This window comes from Bufo bufo, chromosome 2 (assembly GCF_905171765.1).
Source record: "Bufo bufo chromosome 2, aBufBuf1.1, whole genome shotgun sequence".
Taxonomy (NCBI): domain Eukaryota; kingdom Metazoa; phylum Chordata; class Amphibia; order Anura; family Bufonidae; genus Bufo; species Bufo bufo.
In genome coordinates, this window is record NC_053390.1 from 50,103,183 (window position 1) to 50,128,952 (window position 25,770).

The 25,770-nt window shown below is 46.3% G+C and overlaps 1 protein-coding gene across 2 annotated transcripts in view; it reads right to left on the bottom strand.

Annotated features, from left to right (window-relative positions):
- Positions 1–1,337: 1,337 nt before the first annotated feature.
- Positions 1,338–25,770, bottom strand: part of WDR7 (WD repeat domain 7) — a 363,534-nt gene continuing 339,101 nt past the window's right edge. For both annotated transcript variants that reach the window (XM_040421053.1, XM_040421054.1), the window contains 2 exons: positions 20,102–20,206; positions 1,338–2,714 (listed from right to left, as the gene is read on the bottom strand). In XM_040421053.1, the coding sequence (XP_040276987.1) occupies positions 2,511–2,714; positions 20,102–20,206 (309 nt within the window). In that variant the 3' untranslated portion in view covers positions 1,338–2,510. The remainder of the gene's footprint in view (positions 2,715–20,101; positions 20,207–25,770) is intronic.

The following is a 25,770-nucleotide window of genomic DNA, read 5'->3' on the forward strand; positions in this document are numbered from 1 at the left end:
AAATCTAATGAGAGAAGAATATCTGCAATAATTTACAATCCTACACTTTGTCTCACAGATACACAAAGTGCCAGTGCAAGCATCTCGAAGGACCGTGCCGGGAGCACCAAGTAGTTATCCACCTTCGGCATGCCGAGTTTGTTTTAAACTGCATATGAGGTGTTTGCTGCTAATCTGAATCACAGAGTCACTGAACACAAACTGTGTTATGTTTACTGCTGAGGATAGGGGGTGGAGCATGACAGTAGACCAAAAAGTGATTCCTTGTGTCATGCCCTACCCACTCAGCTCCTTAAAATATGTCTCTTTATCCCATCATGTTCTAGATTCTCAGAAAATGATCCACACAATACAAGGATGATACAAAATAAAAGAACTGAGTTTCCCAGTGAATTTAAATGGTGCACAGAACCAAAGTTTTGGACCCTGGCACCAAAATAAAAGGGCATATTACCTTCCTGATATGGCTCTTTAAAGGGGTTCTCCAGGATAAGAAAAAAACTGTGCCACACCTATCTAAGGGTTGTGTCTGGTATTTCCACTCCAATAAAGTGAATGGGAGTGAGATGCAGTACTACACACAACCTGTGTGTCATGGTGGCAGTACATGTCCCCCTCCACTCCTCCTGATGGGAAACGCTGCTGCCTTGCTCACCAGCTCCATGGCTCCGGTACCATTGGCATCCCTCTCTCCCTGTATGTTAGGCTCAGCCAAAAGCTGTTCCTTGACGTAGATTGTGGCAATGCATCTTACTGCCTGAAGGGCGCAAACACTCTCTCCAGCTCTTAAAGGGACAGCGTGCGGACACCCTGATCTTCCGTGCCTGTGGCTGGCCACCCTGGGATATTTAAGGCACCCTACCATGTGAGAAGGCACCTGAGCAACAGGTTCTAGTACTCTAGTGTCCTGAAAAGCTGTTAGCTTGTTTGCCTGTTCCATTTGTACCTACTTCTGCGTTTGACCATTTGCTCCCTGACCTGACCTCTGCCTAATCTCTATACTGTACACTGAGCTGCCCGTCCTGACCTCGGACTGTTTGTTGGATTACACATACTCTGCTTGCCCTGACCTCGGCCTGTCACTGACTACAGTTTTGTCCAATCCAATGGTGTTCTGCACCAGTGTCTATGGACCCTCCTAGGTCAGTTGTCAACAGAGACTACACCAAAGTTAACGGCCTAGTAGTTCCCCTGCAGCGGAGTCCAGATCCTTGTACAGTCATTAAAGGGTGAAGACCCAGGGGGCTACTTAGATGATGTCTTTAGGAGTTTGACTTTATGATCCACCATGACTTTGGGATGTGTAATACATGTGATGAACATCTATCCAGTCCATAACACAGTCATACTTTAATTGGGCTCGCACGCTCTTAAATTACATCATAACTCTAAATACAAAGCTCACATTTCACATGGCAAAAAAAAAAAAAATACATACAGAAAATAGAAAACCCAAGACATACGACACAAGCCAAAGCTCTGATGGAGGGAAATAAAATGACTAATCCTCAATATCACGCTACTACTGTAAATGTAAACAATCTGGTCAGACAGAACTGCTTGAACCGACAAGCAGCGTTATATGGAATGTGACAATCGGACACACGTTTTATAAATGTCATGTTTAGTGGAGGACCACCGCCAAACACCATCTTACAATTTACATCTAGATATTATCTACATAGGATATCGAGTGACGCTAAACTTAACTTGCATGTGTTATACTCCAGTCACATCCAAAGCAGCATCTCTGGCTTATAAAGGGGTCCACCGACCTTCAATGGCTCTTGGCCACGCGCTTGTTCAACCGAGAGCTATTCTTCCTGCTCCCTATAAACATGTACGCTCAGTTTGGCCAAGTGTGCATGTCTTCTCAATGCAGAGAGGGGAGCAAACAGCGGTCAGATAGATCAGCTTATCTCTGCTGAAAACAAAGAATTGGGCATGCTGAGTTCCAATATGGCTGATCCTACCTCTCCGATAGTGGCTAGGTCCCCTCCATACAAATAAGATCAGCAGCTTCATCAGACTTATGTGCAGGCGCACCTTTAGTGCTGAGCTCACATATGCTGCTGCTTCAGTGTCTCTCTCATGTAGAGAACTCCTGCCAGAATACACTGCAGTGCAATACAGATGATCAGCTCAGCCACTAGGGGCGTGTCTGTCAGCAGTGCGTCGACTGATTCTGAATGCAGCTCTGGTTGTGTCAGGAGTGGAAGACATGATGTCACTTAAGGTTACAAAGTTACTCTCCACTATATACAGACTATATCTAGAATAATCAGTGTTATAGATGGACTTAAACAGTGAAGCCTCTTCTACTATCCGGGGTCACAGAGAGGAATTAGAGGTTTCCAGCATGGATTCCCGCTCTGCGGCATTTACTGGGGGAATCATGCAGCACCAACACAGCAAAAGTCTACCCCATGAATGATATGACGACAACAATTACTGCAGTAATCATGCTATAGATGAGGGGTGTGCAGAAAGTGGGTAAAGGTGTTCCGTTCCTAGACCATGAATCGATGCTCTTTGCCGTCGTGGGCCATAAGGATGACGTTGCGGTTGGAAGTCCAGATGAGTCTTGCTAGTTTCAGGGCGTTGAGCGAGCCGGGGGAGGCTGGTTGAACGGGAGGCACCTGGTAGGTTTTAATGCAGCGCAGCTGAGGTGCAGAGTTCAGCATCCCGATACTTCCCAGCAAGGACGTGTTCATCTACCAAAGAGAAGTTACAAAAGCATTGTAAGAATGACTCGTTTTTGTGTTGGGGTGGGGGAGATGAGGTGTAAATGGCACTTTTGGCTACAGGGAACCTACCACCATGGAAAAATTAAGTTCAGCATGTTATAGAGCATGTGGCAAAAGACTCAGTATAACAGCATTTTATTCATTTATATCCCTGCTCATTCTGGGGTTAGGAGTCCAGTGGGCAGTCCTATCAGTGAGTGACATCTATATCTGTATCGAGAGACCGCCCACTGGACTCCTAATCAGAGAAGAGCAGGTAATAAAATATATGTTACAATTTAGGCTACTTTCACACTGCTGTTTTGGCTTTCTGTTTGTGAGATCCGTTCAGGGCTCTCACAAGCGGTCCAAAACGGATCAGTTTTGCCCTAATGCATTCTGAATGGATAAGGATCCGCTCAGAACGCATCAGTTTGCCTCCGATCAGTCACCATTCCGCTCTGGAGGCTGCCTGCAGCGTTTTAGGGTCAGCCTGACGAAGAGGAGCCAAACAGATCCGTCCTGGCACACAATGTGAGTCAATGGGGACGGATCTGTTTTCTTTGACACAATCTGGCACAATAGAAAACGGATCCGCCCCCCATTGACTTTCAATAGTGTTCAAGACGGATCCGTCATGGCTATAGAAGACATAATACAACCGGATCTGTTCATGGCGGATGCATGCGGTTGTATTATTGCACCGGAAGTGTTTTTGCAGATCCATGACGGATCAGCAAAAAACGCTAGTGTTAAAGTAGCCTTATTCTGAATCTTACACCTCAAACCTGTATAGAAATCTGCTCAGCTCCTCCTGCTCTATACCATGCTGCCCCAACTAGGAGTACATGGACAAGATGACAGGTTCCCTTTAAGAGAGAGGGTTTGCTTGATGTTTCACTAAATCTGGGGCTCACTTAAAAAAAAACATGGGAAAAGATATCAAATCTTTACATCGCCCTAAAAGCTGATCAGAACTCATCCAACCGATCATCAGAGGTTAAAGGAACTGGGCAGACGTGTCATATATGCAACCTGTCCAGTAGGTGAGAGGGCACACTGCCACCGCAACAGCAGCTTCCAACATAGGTGAGAAGATTATGGTGGGGTTTCCACCATCGGGACCCCCTCCAATATCTCTCTCCCCTGTTTGAATGGAGCTTCAGCTGAGCATGCACATTGCTAATATCCCTTCAAAGTCTATGGGGGCCTGCTGAAGATAACCGAGCACCGTACCCAACTATATTCGGAAGTCCCATACAGTCTGAATATGAGAGGGAAAGGGTGATAAGTGTCAATCTTAGTACAACCCCTTTAAGGAGGGGGGTGTTCTATGATAAGCCATTGCAGAGCAGGGGGCCCATATATTGTATTCTTACAAGGTGGCCCTCTCTTGTCTGCGTCCAGGAAAATGGGTGGTCATCATGGAGTTTTGCATCCACTAGACATAAAGAAGATATGGCTCCACCGCCGTCGTATGTCTCATAATATAACCGTCTTATGGAAGAGTTAATAGAGCAGGTCCCACGTTCATGACTATCGGAGAACCCAGACCCTCAATGTTAAATGTATAATATGCAATACTTTATTTTTCCTGTGGTGGCGCTGTAGAGAAACTGAAAACCTGCTGCTGGGTTCCTCTACTAAGGACTGCTGATTGCTGGCGGTCTCGGCAGTGGGATACCGTTATTAGCTTATTATTGGAAGACCCTGGTAACAAACAGAGATTTTCTAAAAGGGATAAGACATTTAAAGGAACACTCCCGGGAAAGCGTAGACGCTACATCAGGCCTCTGTATGACTTGTCCTAATTGTTCCTTGACTCCCTGATCCATCCACAACACAGTGAATCAGCTTAGTCAGGAGCGTTCCTTTAAAGCGCTAATTTAAAACCGATGTAGCAGAGCTGGATGTGTCATTCAATTCTCTTGTGTTTAGTGCTGATTTTCACAGGTGAGATACAGCCGTTGTGATCTCAGGCTGATTTGCGCAAAGCACCGGACATCTATACTTCAAAGTCACGCTGACGCCACACAATCGGTCTCCATCATGTTAGCGGTGTAACATCCATATAAAAGATATACACAGGTTTCTGTGGTTAACCCTGCAGTGTCCTCCATGTAGCAAGTATGACTAATGGTTGAATGTGCGGACGCTGAAGAGAGCTTATGTCCCAAATTCAGTCCGGGGAAGGATATAAGTAATTTTCTATGTTTTTTTTGCTCCTGCTCGGTGGCACGGTGCTGTCAGCGGGTGTAAATCACAGCATCTCTAGCAGTGAGCGCACAAGCACCACTGACATTTTCACAATTTAAATCATCTTGAGTAATGGCCCTTTTAAGATGACTAATGTCGCTGATTTTCCCCACATTAGTAATAGCTCTGAAACGGAGGAAGCAGCGGCTGTGCGAGGGGGCAGACTGTGTGTGAACGCCTCCAATGCCGCCGGGGCTGGCGGGGTCTGCGGCGCCTTTAGTCTACAGCTAAATGAGAAATGCTGAATGGGCTGCAGCGTCTGGGCTTTACGGACAACAAAAGTGTGGCCCTGTTCAGATCCCTCACGACCAGCCATAATCTTATGGAAAAAGGGGCCAGCCATCAGGGATACTTATGCATTACTTCACGAAAATTGAGTTCATAAATCCTCTTCAACAAATGGTGTGTGAACTGCAATACTACAGCGCTAGTGGTGTAACTGTGCACATACATTACATTACCTGATCCTGAGTTATATTCTTATTAGACTCCAGAGCTGCACTCACTATTCCATCCTGTATTATACCCCAGAGCTGCACTCACTATTCTGCTGGTGCAGTCACTGTGTACATACATTACTTATCCTGTCCTGATCCTGAGTTCTATCCTGTATTATACTCCAGAGCTGCACTCACTATTCTGCTGGTGCAGTCACTGTGTACATACATTACTTATCCTGTACTGATCCTGAGTTACATCCTGTATTATACTCCAGAGCTGCACTCACTATTCTGCTGGTGGAGTCACTGTGTACATACATTACATTACTTATCTTGTACTGATCCGAGTTACATCTTGTATTATATTCCAGAGCTGCACTCACTATTCTGCTAGTGTAGTAACTATATACATACATTACTCATCCTGTACTGATTATGAGTTACATCCATATTATACTCCAGAGCTGCACTCACTATTCTGCCGATGGAGTCACTGTGTACATAGATTACATTACTTATCCTGTATTATACTCTACAGCTGCACTCACTATTCTGCTGGTGGAGTCACTGTCTACATACATTACTTATCCTGTACTGATCCTGAGTTACATCCTGTATTATACTCCAGAGCTGCACTCACTATTCTGATGGTGGAGTCACTGTGTACACACATTACATTACTTATCATGTAATCCTGAGTTACATCCTATATTACATTCCAGAGCTGCACTCACTATTCTGCTAGTGTAGTAACTATATACATACATTACTCATCCTGTACTGATTATGAGTTACATCCATATTATACTCCAGAGCTGCACTCACTATTCTGCCGAGGGAGTCACTGTGTACATAGATTACATTACTTATCCTGTATTATACTCTACAGCTGCACTCACTATTCTGCTAGTGGAGTCACTGTCTACATACATTACTTATCCTGTACTGATCCTGAGTTACATCCTGTATTATACTCCTGAACTGCACTCACTATTCTGATGGTGGAGTCACTGTGTACACACATTACATTACTTATCATGTAATCCTGAGTTACATCCTATATTACATTCCAGAGCTGTACTCACAATTCTGCTGCTGGGGTCACGGTGTACATACATTACGTGACTTCTTCTGTACTGATGCTGAGTTAAGTCCTGTATTATACTCTAGAGCTGTACTCCCTGTTCTGCTGGTTGCTACTAGGATCAGTCAATGCTCACCTGAGCTCCTCTGTGCTTTACTGATATCTGGGAGCTTATCGTACTTAAGACTACTGTGCCTATTATATACACAATACTTTCACCAGAGCAAACTGTATAAAGACACTGAGCCAGCAGTGAGTCCTAACAGAGCCTGTGGACAGGGGTTGTCATCATGAGACGGCCCTTTAAGTCAGTGCAGATGATGCTTTGTTTCAGGGCCCTGCACATGTGATGGACGCCCCCCTGGAGCTCATGGAGGTAATCAGGTAATGCTCTGAGCCTGTGACAGATATAGGATTAGCACGGAGGAGATAGCCAGCTGAGCCCAGATTTCTAACAGGTCTGACTGGGATTAAAGTTTAACACTGTAAACTGCAGCTGGGACCAGGCGAGGAGAGAAGATCCAGCAGAGACCTCTGGGACGGACCCCCCGTACTGTCGCTCCTATTGTCCACAAGCACAAAGCTGACATGGCCGACAGACAGCATCACTGCCCCTCTGTTCCTCTGTGTATTTTAAATGTCCCTCTCTCAGCTCTGGAGTATAATACAGGATGTAACTCAGGATCAGTATAGGATAAGTAATGTATATACACAGTGACTCCACCAGCAGAATAGTGAGTGCAGCTCTGGAGTATAATACAGGATGTAACTCAGGATCAGTACAGGATAAATAATGTAATGTATGTACACAGTGACTGCACCAGCAGAATAGTGAGTGCAGCTCTGGAGTATAATACAGGATGTAACTCAGGATCAGTACAGGATAAATAATGTAATGTATGTACACAGTGACTGCACCAGCAGAATAGTGAGTGCAGCTCTGGAGTATAATACAGAATGTAACTCAGGATCAGTACAGGATAAGTAATGTAATGTATGTACACAGTGACTCCACCAGCAGAATAGTGAGTGCAGTTCAGGAGTATAATACAGGATGTAACTCAGGATCAGTACAGGATAAATAATGTAATGTATGTACACAGTGGCTGCACCAGCAGAATAGTGAGTGCAGCTCTGGAGTATAATACAGGATGTAACTCAGGATCAGTACAGGATAAATAATGTAATGTATGTACACAGTGACTGCACCAGCAGAATAGTGAGTGCAGCTCTGGAGTATAATACAGGATGTAACTCAGGATCAGTACAGGATAAATAATGTAATGTATGTACACAGTGACTGCACCAGCAGAATAGTGAGTGCAGCTCTGGAGTATAATACAGGATGTAACTCAGGATCAGTACAGGATAAGTAATGTATGTACACAGTGACTGCACCAGCAGAATAGTGAGTGCAGCTCTGGAGTATAATACAGGATAGAACTCAGGATCAGGATAGGATAAGTAATGTATGTACACAGTGACTGCACCAGCAGAATAGTGAGTGCAGCTCTGGAGTATAATACAGGATGTAACTCAGGATCAGTACAGGATAAGTAATGTAATGTATGTACACAGTGACTCTACCAGCAGAATAGTAAGCGCAGCTCTGGAGTAACACAGGATGCAACTTGGGATGAGTATAGAATATGCAGTGTAATGTACAGGGAGTGCAGAATTATTAGGCAAGTTGTATTTTTGAGGATAAATTTTATTATTGAACAACAACCATGTTCTCAATGAACCCAAAAAACTCATTAATATCAAAGCTGAATATTTTTGGAAGTAGTTTTTAGTTTGTTTTTAGTTTTAGCTATTTTAGGGGGATATCTGTGTGTGCAGGTGACTATTACTGTGCATAATTATTAGGCAACTTAACAAAAAACAAATATATACCCATTTTAATTATTTATTTTTACCAGTGAAACCAATATAACATCTCAACATTCACAAATATACATTTCTGACATTCAAAAACAAAACAAAAACAAATCAGTGACCAATATAGCCACCTTTCTTTGCAAGGACACTCAAAAGCCTGCCATCCATGGATTCTGTCAGTGTTTTGATCTGTTCACCATCAACATTGCGTGCAGCAGCAACCACAGCCTCCCAGACACTGTTCAGAGAGGTGTACTGTTTTCCCTCCTTGTAAATCTCACATTTGATGATGGACCACAGGTTCTCAATGGGGTTCAGATCAGGTGAACAAGGAGGCCATGTCATTAGATTTTCTTCTTTTATACCCTTTCTTGCCAGCCACGCTGTGGAGTACTTGGACGCGTGTGATGGAGCATTGTCCTGCATGAAAATCATGTTTTTCTTGAAGGATGCAGACTTCTTCCTGTACCACTGCTTGAAGAAGGTGTCTTCCAGAAACTGGCAGTAGGACTGGGAGTTGAGCTTGACTCCATCCTCAACCCGAAAAGGCCCCACAAGCTCATCTTTGATGATACCAGCCCAAACCAGTACTCCACCTCCACCTTGCTGGCGTCTGAGTCGGACTGGAGCTCTCTGCCCTTTACCAATCCAGCCACGGGCCCATCCATCTGGCCCATCAAGACTCACTCTCATTTCATCAGTCCATAAAACCTTAGAAAAATCAGTCTTGAGATATTTCTTGGCCCAGTCTTGACGTTTCAGCTTGTGTGTCTTGTTCAGTGGTGGTCGTCTTTCAGCCTTTCTTACCTTGGCCATGTCTCTGAGTATTGCACACCTTGTGCTTTTGGGCACTCCAGTGATGTTGCAGCTCTGAAATATGGCCAAACTGGTGGCAAGTGGCATCTTGGCAGCTGCACGCTTGACTTTTCTCAGTTCATGGGCAGTTATTTTGCGCCTTGGTTTTTCCACACGCTTCTTGCGATCCTGTTGACTATTTTGAATGAAACGCTTGATTGTTCGATGAACACGCTTCAGAAGCTTTGCAATTTTAAGAGTGCTGCATCCCTCTGCAAGATATCTCACTATTTTTGACTTTTCTGAGCCTGTCAAGTCCTTCTTTTGACCCATTTTGCCAAAGGAAAGGAAGTTGCCTAATAATTATGCACACCTAATATAGGGTGTTGATGTCATTAGACCACACCCCTTCTCATTACAGAGATGCACATCACCTAATATGCTTAATTGGTAGTAGGCTTTCGAGCCTATACAGCTTGGAGTAAGACAACATGCATAAAGAGGATGATGTGGTCAAAATACTCATTTGCCTAATAATTCTGCACGCAGTGTATATACAATGCGACTCTACTAGCAGAATATCGAGTGCAGCTCTGGAGTATAACACAGGGTGCAACTTGGGATGAGTATAGGATATAATGGGTCTTTAGCACCAATGCTTGAGCTGTTAAAATCATCCTACTCTTCGTGGAGCCACTGTGTGTCAGGTTAAGCATGCACACCTATATGTATGGTGTATGTATGTGGTCAGGTGTCTGGAGGAGTTTCAGAATCATGAATTTGTTTTCTTCCTACAGTTGAATCCAAAGTTCCAGTACAATGAAGGCGGATCATTGGTGGCACAGTGAAGGATGCTGGCGTCTCTCGGGGGCCCCGCTCTTCTGGTGACACAGCGATTACGATCCATCAGATACTAGGACTGTCTGCACGTGATTATCTTATGTATTAGATAAAGGTGGTGAACACTGCGGTAATCCTTAATTACTCCGCTGTAAAATGGGAGCGCATTAAATCATCATAGTATGCTGAGCGATGCTCTGAGGAAACTGGAGATGAGTGTGAACCCTGGAATCAATAACCATACAATCTCACATTAATTAGCTAAATATGTTTATTATGGCGTGAAGGACGCAGGTAACCGCAATGCTGTGATCGGGGGTAACGTTACAGCGAACAATTATAGGCTACCGCCACTGTCTGCACACGGTATAATGAGTCTGACATATCTGTGCAGCCTCTACAGCTATTATTCTGAGGGTGCCGGGAGGGTCATTTTATGTTGCCGAGCAACCACATTACCGCCTGACTACCATCAAGCTACACTGGATCTCCTGGCGCTAGAAACCACCAAATTTAATTGCTAAAGAGAGTCTATCCACGCCCCTGTATGGGCTGTAAGAAGGTACAAGAAATTATCGTGGATGATAGGAACGTGTCACCGCGGTTCCTGGCCTCGGTGGAGTAAGAGGAGTTTTTTTTTTGTGTCAGCAGCAGTTGCTGTTTGACACCTTAAAACTTAGTATGGCTGTATAGCTGATCCGGGATGGCTCTTACTGGGAGTAGTCAAAGTGCTGGGTGGGTGACTACTCCCCATGTTCCAGGCCGGGTTTTGCCAGGCCTAAAAACCAGCCAGCACTGCCAGGTGAGGAGGATTACCTGAGTCTGACAGTGGAGCTCAGGAGGTGTGTGTGCTGGGATCTGAGGCTTGTGCTGAGCTGGAGGGCTGAGACCCGACTGTAAGGGAAACAGGCCCCCTAAAAGCCTGCTATGGACTGCTGGAGGCAGAATTGCCAACAAGGTGATTTTTGCTATGTGAACTTTCCATTGTGAGTGAACTAACACCAAGACTGCAAAGTGATGTTTTGTTTTTGCTTTATGTGTGAATAAACACGGAAGTTTGATTTAAGAACGGGTAATTTGCCTCTGTACTGCGTCCGCACACCCTGTCTACAAGAGCGAATCCCCACAATTGGTGGAGGACAAGAGCAGTGAGGCTGGCGTGAACTCAAATATTTTTGGGTTCTGCATTTTTCCAGGCAAGGTTGTATGTCGTACATTAAACCAGCTGTATTACAACCAGTGCCCCACGACAAAATGGAGGCTGTTGTGAAGGCCCTCATGGAGGCTAATCTGCAGCAGCTTGAGACAAACCTGCACCAACGCGAGGATAATAAGCAGTAAAGGGTGAGATTTTGGCAAGACTGGGGGTGAATGTGTTGGTCTGTGCCCAGCGGGTACATCAGTGGGGGTTTAAGCCGGCGGAGCCTGCGAGACCCCAGTATTATGACTTATTCCACCTCTTGCAAAAGTGTCTACAGCCTGATGTGCTGAGTCCCACGGCTATGCTGGATAGACTATTGGCTGATATGTTCTGGAGGGCTTTGCCATCCCCTCTCCAGCACTGGATCGGCCAGTTGTCTCCTGGCAATGCCCTGGAAATGGTGGACCTGGTGGAGCGCTACGAGGCTACTAAGAATCTTACGGGGGTTCTTTTCGGAGGGGGGCAGTCAAACCAGATAAATCTCCATTCCAGACCCGGCGACTTGTACCAACCAAACCCACCCAGGATGAACCCCCTACGAACCTGGCTCCGATAGTCTGTTGGCAGTGTCAGGAGCCTGGCCATGTAAGACTGTCCACATCAGGTGGAACCCATGGACACTAACTATGGCTACCGTCAGTCGTTATATGCCAGAAAGCTATGTGCAGCAGGTACCCCAGAAACTCTAAACCACTTGTGCCAGGTGGAAGTGGGAGACACTCCAGCGGAGGTTCTGCTGGACTAAGGGAGTCTGGTGCCCCTAGTAACGGTTCCCCTGGTACGGTCCACGAAGTATACTGGCCAGAAAGTCGGGTCATGTGCATCCATGGAGACTTAAAAGAGTATCCCACCGCCCTGGTGTCTCTAACCACAGGGGCCGGCAGGTGGACTCATGAAGTGGTAGTTGCCACAAATTTACACTACGAACTTATAATAGGGAGAGAATTCCCGACACTGTGGCCTGCTATGAGAGTGACTGATACATATGAGACAGGGGTAACTCCAGCAGAGTGGCCTGGCTCCATGGGAGGCTAAAACCCTGGGAACCCGAGGCCGAAGGGCCAGCGGTAGGGGTGACCGCCACTTTGGTGGAAGAGGAAGGGGGGACAACCCCACTGAATGTAATGGTGGGAGATGTAGAGGACTTGCTGCCGGGGCCTGAGCTAGCAGACCTCAATGTTTCCGGTGATAATTTTGGTACTGCACAACACCGGGACCCAACTCTATCCCGAGCATGGGAAAATGTATTAATATTAGATAGTGAACCACAACAACCAGGGGCAGAGTCGGTGTTTCCACATTTTGTGGTTCATCAGAATATGTTGTATGTGGTTGTTCTAGATTATGCCACTCTGTACCCGGAGGCAGTGCCACTGCGACATACATCGGCTAAACTGATAGCTAAGGAGCTAATAGAAATGTTCTCCCGAGTGGGGCTAGCTAAAGAGGTTCTGACTACCTAGGGGACCCCTTTTATGTCTAAGGTCATGAGGGAGCTCTGTAAGTTGCTGCATATCAAACAGTTACGGATGTCCATTTACCATCTGCAAACGGACGGTCTGGTTGAAAGGTTTAATAAAACACTAAAAACCATGTTAAAAAGTGTGGTGTCCAAAGATGGGAAAAACTGGGACCTTCTTCTGCCCTATCTCATGTTCGCTGTGCGAGAGGTGCCCCAGGCCTCTACTGAGTTCTCACCCTTCGAATTGCTATATGGCAGACATCCTCGCGGTTTGTTGGACGTAGCCAAAGAGGCGTGAGAACAGCAACCCACTCCGCATAGAAGTGTCCTTGAGTATGTTGCCAAGATGCAACAGCGGATAGAGACCGATTTGCCTCTTGTAAGGGAGCATATGGATGCCGCTCAGCGAGAGTCATATCTATAATTGGCAGGCTCAGGTCCAGATCTTTAACCCGGGTGTTCGGGTTTTGGTTCTGGTGCCAACCGTGGACAGTAAGTTTCTGGCCAGGTGGCTGGGGCCCTACGAGGTACTTGAAAAAATTGGAGAGGTAAATAACAAGGTACAACAGCCAGGGAGGCGAAAGCCGGAGCAGGTTTACCATGTGAATCTACTCAAACCGTGGAAAAATAGGGAAACCTGTACTGAAGACAGACCGCGGCCAGGTTTTCTAGGGGAAGTGGTTTCGACCCCTCTGTCTGAAGCAAGGGAAGCGGCTGCCACAGTAAGAATTGCTGACAGCCTCTCCTCCAAGCAGGCTCAGGAGGCCAGGGAGTTTATTAACCGGAACACAGATTTGTTTTCGAATCTCCCTGGACGCACTTCCACAATTTGGCATGACATGTCACTGAGCCTCAGGCAAAAGTCCGGCTAAAACCATACCGGGTACCCGAGGCTTGGCGACAAGCCATCTCAGAGGAAGTGCAGATGATGCTGAGGCTAGACGTCATTGAGGAGTCTAAAAGTGAGTGGGCTAGTCCTATAGTGCTAATACCCAAGCCGGACGGGACACTCCTGTTCTGTAACGATTTTCGTAAACGGAACGAGATTTCCAAATTCGATGCGTATCCCATGCCCCGGGTGGATGAGCTTATCGAGAGTTTAGGACAAGCCCGGTATTTTTCTGTTTTGGACCTCACGAAAAGGTACTGGCAGGTGTCCTTAACGGAGGCTGTCAAAGAGAAAACTGCCTTCATCACACCTGAAGGGCTGTATCAGTACAAGGCGCTACCCTTTCATCTGCATGGCGCCCCCGCCACTTTTCAGCGGCTTATGGACATTGTGCTGCGTCCACATCGTCGGTACGCTTCAGCTTACCTGGACAATATTGTCATCCACAATACCGACTGGGAAAGTCACCTACCCAAAGTGCAGGCTATAGTGGACTCCCTTCGGAAGGCGGGACTGACCGCTAACCCCAAAAAATATGCGATAGGGTTAGAGGAGACTAAATACCTGGGGTATGTCATTGGGCGCGGAGTGATCAAACCCCAAGTAAAGAAAATAGAGGCGATAAGAAATTGGCCCCGACCTGTCACTACTAAACAAGTAAAGTCATTCCTAAGAATGATAGGCTATTACATAAGATTTATTCCCCACTTTGTTACGTCATTGACAGGGCTCTTGAAGGGACACAAGTCAGTGATGGTTCACTGGAATGACTTGGCGGAAGAGGCTTTTGCCGCTTTGAAGTCGGCCCTGTGTGGGTCCCCGGTTTTGGTGACGCGGGAATTCATAGTGCAGACAGACGCCTCCAAAGTAGGCCTCGGTGCTGTACTGTCTCAGAAAGTCAATGGGGAGGAGCATCCCGTTGCCTTCCTAAGCCGCAAGCTTACCCCAGCCGAGACCAGGTACGGTAGTGGAGAGAGAGTGCCTGGCTATGAAGTGGGCACTCGAGTCTCTCCGCTATTATTTGTTGGGGAGAACATTCCGTCTGGTGACTGACCACTCCCCTCTTAAGTGGATGATCCAGGCCAAAGAGAGAAATGCCAGAGTCACCAGGTGGATCCTGTCCTTACAAAACTTTAAGTTCTCCATAGAACACAGGGCAGGCCGGTTGCAGGTAAATGCGGATGCCCTGTCCAGAGTATATTGTATGGCATGTGTTTACTCCCTCAGGGTTGAACAAAGGGGGAGGTATGTAAAACGGTACAAGGAATCATCGTGGATGATAGGTACATGTCACCGAGGTTCCTGGCCTCGGTGGAGTAAGAGACAGTTTTTATGTGTCAGCAGCAGTTGCTGTTTGACACCTTAATACTTAGTATGGCTGCATAGCTGATCTGGGACGGCTCTTACTGGGAGTAGTCAAAGTGCTTGGTGGGAGACTACTTCCAATGTTCCAGGCCGGGTTTTGCCAGGCCTAAAAACCAGCCAGCACTGCCAGGTGAGGAGGATTACCTCAGTCTGACAGTGGAGCTCAGGAGGTGTGTGTGCTGGGATCTGAGGCTTGTGCTGTGCTCGAGGGCTGAGACCCGTCTGTAAGGGAAACAGGCCCCCTAAAAGCCTGCTATGGACTGCTGGAGGCAGAACTGTCAACAAGGTGATTTTTGCTATGTGGACTTTCCATTGTGTGTGAACTAAGGGCCCTTTCACACTTGCATTGTCCCGGATCCGGCGTGTACTCCATTTGCCGGAATTACACGCCGGATCCGGAAAAACGCAAATGAACTGAAAGCATTTGAAGACGGATCCGTCTTCAAAATGCGTTCAGTGTTACTATGGCAGCCAGGACGCTATTAAAGTCCTGGTTGCCATAGTAGTAGTGGGGAGCAGTATACTTACAGTCCGTGCGGCTCCCGGGGCGCTCCAGAATGACGTCAGAGCGCCCCATGCGCATGGATGACGTGTCCATGCGATCACGTCATCCATGCGCGTGGGGCGCCCTGACGTCACTCTGGAGCGCCCGGGGAGCCGCACGGACGGTAAGTACACTGCTCCCCCGCTCCCCACTACACTTTACCATGGCTGCCAGGACTTTAGCGTCTTGGCAGCCATGGTAACCATTCAGAAAAAGCTAAACGTCGGATCCGGCAATGCGCCAAAACGACGTTTAGCTTAAGGCCGGATCCGGATTAATGCCTTTCAATGGGCATTAATTCAGGATCCGGCCTTGCGGCAAGTGTTCAGGATTTTTGGCCGGAGCAAAAAGCGCAGCATGCTGCGGTATTTTCCCCGGCCAAAAAACGTTCCGGTCCGGAACTGAAGACATCCTGATGCATCCTGAACGGATTTCTCTCCATTCAGAATGCATTGGGATAATCCTGATCAGGATTCTTTCGGCATAGAGCCCCGACGACGGAACTCTATGCCGGAAGAAAAGAACGCAAGTGTGAAAGAGCCCTAACACCAAGACTGCAAAGTGACGTTTTGTTTTTGCTTTATGTGTAAATAAACACGGAAGTTTGATTTAAGAACTGGTAATTTTCCTCTGTACTGCGTCCGCACACCCTGTCTACTAGAGCGAATCCCCACAGGGCCCAATAGTTCATTGGGCACTGTATGAAAGGAATTTCACTGTCTAGTCAAGGGTGTGTATACTTTTGCAACCACCAGCCATTGCTTCAATTCATTTAAACTAAGATATGAAATCTGGATTTTAATTGGTTGGGAATAACCAAGTAAGGATACGTGTACTTTTAGAAAATAGTATGAAAAATGTCCTAATGTTTTGTGTACGCAGCTCTTATGCAGACCCATGTGTAGTCCGACTTTACAGTCATGTGTTCCCCACCCTTTTTTTTTTTAAGCTAACCACAGACAATAGAAGAGAAGGCGGAGAAGAGAGTGTGAATGCAGAATCAGACAACACTGTTTCTTTGTAGTCTGTAACCATGGAGACACATAGTTCTGCACAGGAGCTATTTTCTTTGGATACCCCAGGTAGGCGCCACTCAGCCAATCAATGACGGCAGCGGTGACCTGCCTCAGCCAGTGGATGGTTTAGTTGCCCTCTGCTGGTGTTTCAGAAAAAACTGTTAATAAAGCTCCTATGCAGACCTATGTGTCTCCAAGGTTACAGACTACAAATGCTTCTGGAGTGTTGAGCTGGGACCAGACCAGCAGCAGATCGATAAGGATGAGTATGCCTTAGTTTTTATTTTTCAACCCTTTGTAGAATTCTTCTCTTATGAGCCACAACAGAGACTTGCTCTGCATTAGCGGCATTCGTTGTGCTGGACTTAAAGGGGTTCTCCGGGCTTTTAATATTGATGGCCTATCCGCAGGATAGGCCATCAATATCAGATCGGCAGGGGTGCCAGGTGTCATACTGCTGCCGATCTGATATTGATGACCTATTCTATGGCAAAGCAGCAGGGAGCAGAGAGAAGGGTGATGGCACACGCACAATGCGCGCGCCTTCCATTCATACAGCTGATCGGCGGGAGTTTCTGGTGTCAGACCCCCGCCAATCTGATATTGATGACCTAACCTGAGGATAGGTCATCAATATTAAAAGCCCGGAGAACCCCTTTAACGCAGGAACCACATTCTTAGAAGGGCTGTACAGGGGATGTCGTGGAGACATCTGCAAGAACCTTTGCTCTAAAAAGTGTCAGTCAGGGAGGGTGGGGCAGGTGTTCTGAATACACTACATACAAACCGAAGGAACCCGTACACACTACATGCAAACCGAAGGAACCCGTACACACTACATGCAAACCGAAGGAACCCGTACACACTACATGCAAACCGAAGGAACCCGTACACACTACATGCAAACCGAAGGAACCCGTACACACTACATGCAAACCGAAGGAACCCGTACACACTACATGCAAACCGAAGGAACCCGTACACACTACATGCAAACCGAAGGAACCCGTACACACTACATGCAAACCGAAGGAACCCGTACACACTACATGCAAACCAAAGGAACCCGTACACACTACATGCAAACCAAAGGAACCCGTACACACTACATGCAAACCAAAGGAACCCGTACACACTACATACAAACCAAAGGAACCCGTACACACTACATGCAAACCGAAGGAACCCGTACAGACTACATGCAAACCGAAGGAACACGTACACACTACATGCAAACCGAAGGAACCCGTACACACTACATGCAAACCGAAGGAACCCGTACACACTACATGCAAACCAAAGGAACCCGTACACACTACATGCAAACCAAAGGAACCCGTACACACTACATACAAACCAAAGGAACCCGTACACACTACATGCAAACCGAAGGAACCCGTACAGACTACATGCAAACCGAAGGAACACGTACACACTGCATACAAACCGAAGGAACCCGTACACACTACATGCAAACCGAAGGAACCCGTACACACTACATGCAAACCGAAGGAACCCGTACACACTACATGCAAACCGAAGGAACCCGTACAGACTACATGCAAACCGAAGGAACACGTACACACTGCATACAAACCGAAGGAACCCGTACACACTACATGCAAACCGAAGGAACCCGTACACACTACATGCAAACCGAAGGAACCCGTACACACTACATGCAAACCGAAGGAACCCGTACACACTACATGCAAACCGAAGGAACCCGTACACACTACATGCAAACCAAAGGAACCCGTACACACTACATACAAACCAAAGGAACCCGTACACACTACATGCAAACCGAAGGAACCCGTACACACTACATACAAACCAAAGGAACCCGTACACACTACATGCAAACCGAAGGAACCCGTACAGACTACATGCAAACCGAAGGAACACGTACACACTACATGCAAACCGAAGGAACCCGTACACACTACATGCAAACCGAAGGAACCCGTACACACTACATGCAAACCAAAGGAACCCGTACACACTACATGCAAACCAAAGGAACCCGTACACACTACATACAAACCAAAGGAACCCGTACACACTACATGCAAACCGAAGGAACCCGTACAGACTACATGCAAACCGAAGGAACACGTACACACTGCATACAAACCGAAGGAACCCGTACACACTACATGCAAACCGAAGGAACCCGTACACACTACATGCAAACCGAAGGAACCCGTACACACTACATGCAAACCGAAGGAACCCGTACAGACTACATGCAAACCGAAGGAACACGTACACACTGCATACAAACCGAAGGAACCCGTACACACTACATGCAAACCGAAGGAACCCGTACACACTACATGCAAACCGAAGGAACCCGTACACACTACATGCAAACCGAAGGAACCCGTACACACTACATGCAAACCGAAAGAACCCGTACACACTACATGCAAACCAAAGGAACCCGTACACACTACATACAAACCAAAGGAACCCGTACACACTACATGCAAACCGAAGGAACCCGTACAGACTACATGCAAACCGAAGGAACACGTACACACTACATGCAAACCGAAGGAACCCGTACACACTACATGCAAACCGAAGGAACCCGTACACACTACATGCAAACCAAAGGAACCCGTACACACTACATGCAAACCAAAGGAACCCGTACACACTACATACAAACCAAAGGAACCCGTACACACTACATGCAAACCGAAGGAACCCGTACAGACTACATGCAAACCGAAGGAACACGTACACACTGCATACAAACCGAAGGAACCCGTACACACTACATGCAAACCGAAGGAACCCGTACACACTACATGCAAACCGAAGGAACCCGTACACACTACATGCAAACCGAAGGAACCCGTACACACTACATGCAAACCGAAGGAACCCGTACAGACTACATGCAAACCGAAGGAACACGTACACACTGCATACAAACCGAAGGAACCCGTACACACTACATGCAAACCGAAGGAACCCGTACACACTACATGCAAACCGAAGGAACCCGTACACACTACATGCAAACCGAAGGAACCCGTACACACTACATGCAAACCGAAAGAACCCGTACACACTACATGCAAACCAAAGGAACCCGTACACACTACATACAAACCAAAGGAACCCGTACACACTACATGCAAACCGAAGGAACCCGTACACACTACATACAAACCAAAGGAACCCGTACACACTACATGCAAACCGAAGGAACCCGTACAGACTACATGCAAACCGAAGGAACACGTACACACTGCATACAAACTGAAGGAACCCGTACACACTACATGCAAACCAAAGGAACCCGTACACACTACATGCAAACCGAAGGAACCCGTACACACTACATACAAACCGAAGGAACACGTACACACTACATACAAACTGAAGGAACCCGTACACACTACATACAAATCGAAGGAACCCATATATAGTACATACAAACCGAAGGAACCCGTACACTCTGCATACAAACTGAAGGAACCAGTACATACTACATACAAACCAATGGAACCCATATACAGTACATACAAACCGGAAAAAAACAAACAAACATACACACCATATACAAACCCAAGGAACTTCATTACCTGCCAGAAAGAGATATGGCTGTCTTTGTTTGAGTAGGTAGCGAGATAGCGTCCATCAGGGGCGAAGGAAACCGACGTAATTGGTCCTTTATGGCCGTGAATATTCTGCAAAATAAAGTGAGAAACACATCAATATCTAAGACGACGACATAATAAAAGTCCCGAAAAAAAACATAAACAACAAAAAAATAAAAGAAATGGCCCTTCTGTTAGTATGCGGAGGACGGAGGGAAACACTGCGTCTCCCGGAGGTGCGGTATGAAAGCAGCGTCTCCTATCTTCTGCTACATGAAATATTAAATGATGGAGGCGGAGGTGATGCGGGATGCGCGAGGCGGAGGTGATGCGGGATGCGCGAGGCGGCGGCGCTGGTTGTGAAGTTTATGGCTTTGATTTGAAGTGTAAATACGTCCAGCTGCGCTTCCTTCAGATCAGACCATTGTCCAAAGGCTCCTTAATCCGGGAGGCTCTTGATCTGTGCTGATTAGCGATGCCTCCGTGCCGGTGTCTTACACGGCTTCCTAAGCTGCTCTTCTACACCAAACGGCATAACTTATTGGCGCGGCTTTGATAAAACTTTGCGACAAGACATTCCATCTGTTCGAGGGGAGAAGCTGTTCCACTGGATAATCATCTCATCAAATCCTCGCAGCCCGCACAAAGACCCCCCGCTACCACCTCCTGATGTCAGCAAGATTTCATATCAGGCAGAGATGTGGCAGAGCCCAGTTTGTTAACAGTGCTGAGCAATAACGGAACAGCTTTCTCTGCAGTCCTATGTAAACCGTCAGATAATTGCTTGCGACATCAGGTGTACTATGTGAAATTACAAACTCAGCACTACTACATCTGTGGAGTGCTCTCTACCTGAACTACTGTTTCTTCATATCAGAGTGCTATGGACTAGGGGGCCTTATAATACGTAGCAGAGCACAGTTTGTCGCTCTGCATTGCTTGCACAGCATGTGGTGACTCGGAGATATAACGGAGCCGTTTTTTTCTGCAGTCCCATGTAAACCTCCAGAGAAAGGTTTGTGACATCACCCTGTACCATGTCAAATGACAAATCTAGCTCTGCTACATCTGTATAGTGCACTATCCTGTAGTCTCCTGATGCCAACAATCTGTCATATCAGTGTGCTATGGACTAGGGAGCAGACAGAGAGGTAGCAGAGCTCAGTTTGTCACTTAACTCTTTCGGGGCTACACTGTTTGGGGTATAAAGGAGGAGCTTCCTTTGCAGTCCTATGTATACTGCCAGAGAACTGTTTCTCACATCAGGTGTACTATGCAAAATGAGAAACCCAGCTCTGCTACATATGTACAGTGCTCTCTACTTGAGCTACCGTCTCCTCATATCCATGTGATATGTAAGAGGGGGCATTATAAAGATGTAGCAGAGCTTAGTTTGTCACAGCATGGAGTAGTTTTCTCGGCAGTCCTATGTAAATATGCAACAGATTGTGATATACCCAGGTCTGCTCTATCAGTATAGCGCTCTCCATGTGAACTACTGTCTCCAGATTGTAGCAAACATTCATATCAGGGGGTAGGTGTAAATGTAGCAGTGCTGAGATTGATACCTCTTTTAAGGGCAGTGTTCTAATAGTGGAGTAGATTTCTATGCAGTCCTATGTAAACTTCCACATGTTACATCAGTCACATGAATGTGGCTGCACCCAGATTACAGTGTGAGCGCCCCCTACTGTTAGATTAGTGTAATGCAGGCTAAATGCTACAGAGCGTCCCTATACAACCGCTAGACCTGAGGAGCCCCATCGATGAGCAGCAATCACTACTCATAAGAGGAAGGGATAGAAAATATGAGCCACCAATGGAAAGTTAATGGTGGCACAAGGTTATACCACCACCCGGGACAGTAGGCCTCCTTTTGGTTGCCCCTGAAGGACCATACAGTTGGCAGCTGTCAATCCTAACCCCCACCTTCCCAACAAAACTACTGTGCTACAAATACAAAAACAGCACCACACCTGTCCATAGGTTGCGTCCGGTACTGCAGCTCAGCTTCTATGAAGTGAATAGGGTGGATCTACAATACACACACAACCTGTGGACAGGGTGACGCTATTTGGCACACTTATGTGGCCATCAATGGCAGAAAATAGTGTTCAGTGATGAAAGCAGGTTCTCACAGGAGGACTGGAGAACACCTACTGCCATCATACATAGTGGTGTCATGGTGTGGGGGCGCCATTAGCCGTTCCTGTCTGGTATTCATGGAGAGAACATTGACCAGCCTCCAGTATGCCCAGGAGATTGTAGAACCAGTCCTACTGGCTTTTGTGACTCTGTTTAGAGACATGCCTGCTCTACACAACGTGTTCTTCAGGGTCTCCAGCAGCTCCCCTGACCATCTCCAGATCTCTCCTCCATTGAGAATGTCTGGGTCTGGATGGGGCGACGGATCTCCCATGCACAGCAACCAACACCCACCTTGTCTGAACTGCGGCTCCAAGCTGAAAGAACTTGGAATGACCACAGGAAGATCTCCAGCATCTGTATGACCACTACCTGCCCGAGTGGACACCTGTATCACAGCAAGGCGAGATGTCAACCAGTATAAATGTGACTTCAGCATATACCCTGCTGCAGAACCCAGTATAAAGGGGGCACCACCTTGTGTGATCATTGACCAAGCACCACTAGCTGTTTATACTTTGTCAGTCACTTGTGGTGGAGGTCCGACCCCCGGGTCCGCCACAGAACACCTGTTTTACAAGGCACCAGTGCTCGCAGTAGTGTCACAGCCTTCTATGTGCTTACCAAGCATTGTATAGCGGCTGTGCTTGGTATTGCAGCTCAGCCCCATTCACTTCTATGGGGCCATGTGACCGATGAACATGATGTCACTGGCCTAGGCTAAGTTGGAGAAGGCCGTGGCCCTACTGTGCGCACCTGTGCAGTCTGACCCCCACCAACCAGATACTGGTGACCGATCCAGAGGATAGGGGTCATCAGTAAAAATATCTTGGAAAACCCCTTTAAGTTTTTTAAGTGTTCTTTTTTTCATTTTCTGGTAGGAGAGATCAATAGATAGATAGATAGATATGAGAGATATATATAGATAGATAGATATGAGAGATAGATATAGATAGATATGAGAGATAGATATACAGTACAGACCAAAAGTTTGGACACACCTTCTCATTCAAAGAGTTTTCTTTATTTTCATGACTATGAAAATTGTAGATTCACACTGAAGGCATCAAAACTATGAATTAACACATGTGGAATTATATACATAACAAACAAGTGTGAAACAACTGAAAATATGTCATATTCTAGGTTCTTCAAAGTAGCCACCTTTTGCTTTGATTACTGCTTTGCACACTCTTGGCATTCTCTTGATGAGATTCAAGAGGTAGTCCCCTGAAATGGTTTTCACTTCACAGGTGTCCCCTGTCAGGTTTAATAAGTGGGATTTCTTGCCTTATAAATGGGGTTGGGACCATCAGTTGCGTTGAGGAGAAGTCAGGTGGATACACAGCTGATAGTCCTACTGAATAGGCTGTTAGAATTTGTATTATGGCAAGAAAAAAGCAGCTAAGTAAAGAAAAACGAGTGGCCATCATTACTTTAAGAAATGAAGGTCAGTCAGTCAGCCGAAAAATTGGGAAAACTTTGAAAGTAAGGGCTATTTGACCATGAAGGAGAGTGATGAGGTGCTGCGCCAGATGACCTGGCCTCCACAGTCACCGGACCTGAACCCAATCGAGATGGTTTGGGGTGAGCTGGACCGCAGAGTGAAGGCAAAAGGGCCAACAAGTGCTAAGCATCTCTGGGAACTCCTTCAAGACTGTTGGAAGACCATTTCAGGGGACTACCTCTTGAAGCTCATCAAGAGAATGCCAAGAGTGTGCAAAGCAGTAATCAAAGCAAAAGGTGGCTTCTTTGAAGAACCTAGAATATGACATATTTTCAGTTGTTTCACACTTGTTTGTTATGTATATAATTCCACATGTGTTAATTCATAGTTTTGATGCCTTCATAGTCTTGAAAATAAAGAAAACTCTTTGAATGAGAAGGTGTGTCCAAACTTTTGGTCTGTGCTGAAGATAGATATATATATATATATATGTATATATATATACACACACACACACACACACACATATACAGGTGAAACTTGAAAAATTAGAATATCGTGCAAAGTTCATTTATTTCAGTAATGCAACTTAAAGAGGACATTTCACCAGGATACATTTATTGAAATAGTTATATTACCTAATGAAATAGACATTACCCCCAGTGATGTCTTTCTGTTTTTTTTTTATTTTTTTTTTAAAAGGACCCCCCTATTCGTCCGCTGTGGTCCCCGTTTGTTTTGGAGCCTCATATGCTAATGAGGCGATTCGGGTCAACCAGGCGGGGACTTGAATTTGTCCTGTCAACTTGAGCTCCTTCTCCCTGGCTAAGAGCGGGGAGCTCTCATTGGATGCGCTCGCAGCCAGGGAGAAGATGACCGCGCCCAGGACAAATTCAAGTCCCCGCCTGGTTGACCCGAATCACCTCATTAGCATATGAGGCCCCAAAACAAACGGGGACCACAGCGGACGAATGGGGGGGGGGGGGGGGTTGTCTTTTAAAAAAAAAAAAGCGGAAAGAAATCACTGGGGGCCGCACTGTAAGGTAATATAACCATTTCAATATATGTATCCTGGTGAAAGGTCCTCTTTAGGCCTCATGCACACAGCCGTTGTTTTGGTTCGCATCCGAGTCGCAGTTTTGGCGGCTCGGATGCGGACCCATTCACTTCAATGGGGTCGCGAAAGATGTGGACAGCACCCAGTGTGCTGTCCGCATCCGTTGCTCCGTTCCGTGGCCCCGCAAAAAAAATATAACATGTCCTATTCTTGTCTGCGCTTTGCGGACAAGAATAGCCAGTTATATTAAAGGCTGTCCGTGCCGTTCCACAAATTGCGGAACGCGCACGGACACCATCCGTGTTTTGCGGATCCGTGACTTGCGGACCACAAAACACACCACGGTCGTGTGCATGTAGCCTTAAAATGTAAAACTAACATATGAGATAGACTCATTACATGCAAAGCAAGATATTTCAAGCTTTTATTTGTTATAATTTGGATGATTATGGCTTACAGCTTATGAAACCCCACAAGTCACAATCCCAGGTCCCCTTTGCTCAGGGGGTATGGACTAATTAGCTGACTGAGTGTGACACTGAGCCTAGAATATTGAACCTTTTCACAATATTCTAATTTTAAGCTGCATTACTGAAATTTTGTACGATATTCAAATTTTTCAAGTTTCACCTGTAGGTAGATATAGATAAATAGATTATAGATAGATAAATATGAGATAGATATCAGATAGATCTGTAAAAAAAAAACAAAAAAAACAGAACATTTCTTCTTGATGTTGGGTGCGATGTTATTTAGTCTCCAGCACACCTGTGGATTACGTGTCTCCTCGCCATCTCGTGCAATTCCCCTTCGCAGTTTTACGCCGCGGGGTCATGTGATTTCTCAGCCCGGGCTTCCAATGAGAGCTGAAAGTGACCTTGGCGCGCAGCGTACAGAAATACATTTGTGGGGGCCACGGCCGCTGCTGTCAGTCAATATCTGCCTCTCATCTGTTACCCGGCCGCCCGCTGTGCCTCCCTCATTACAATTTGCTTTAGCTTCCTG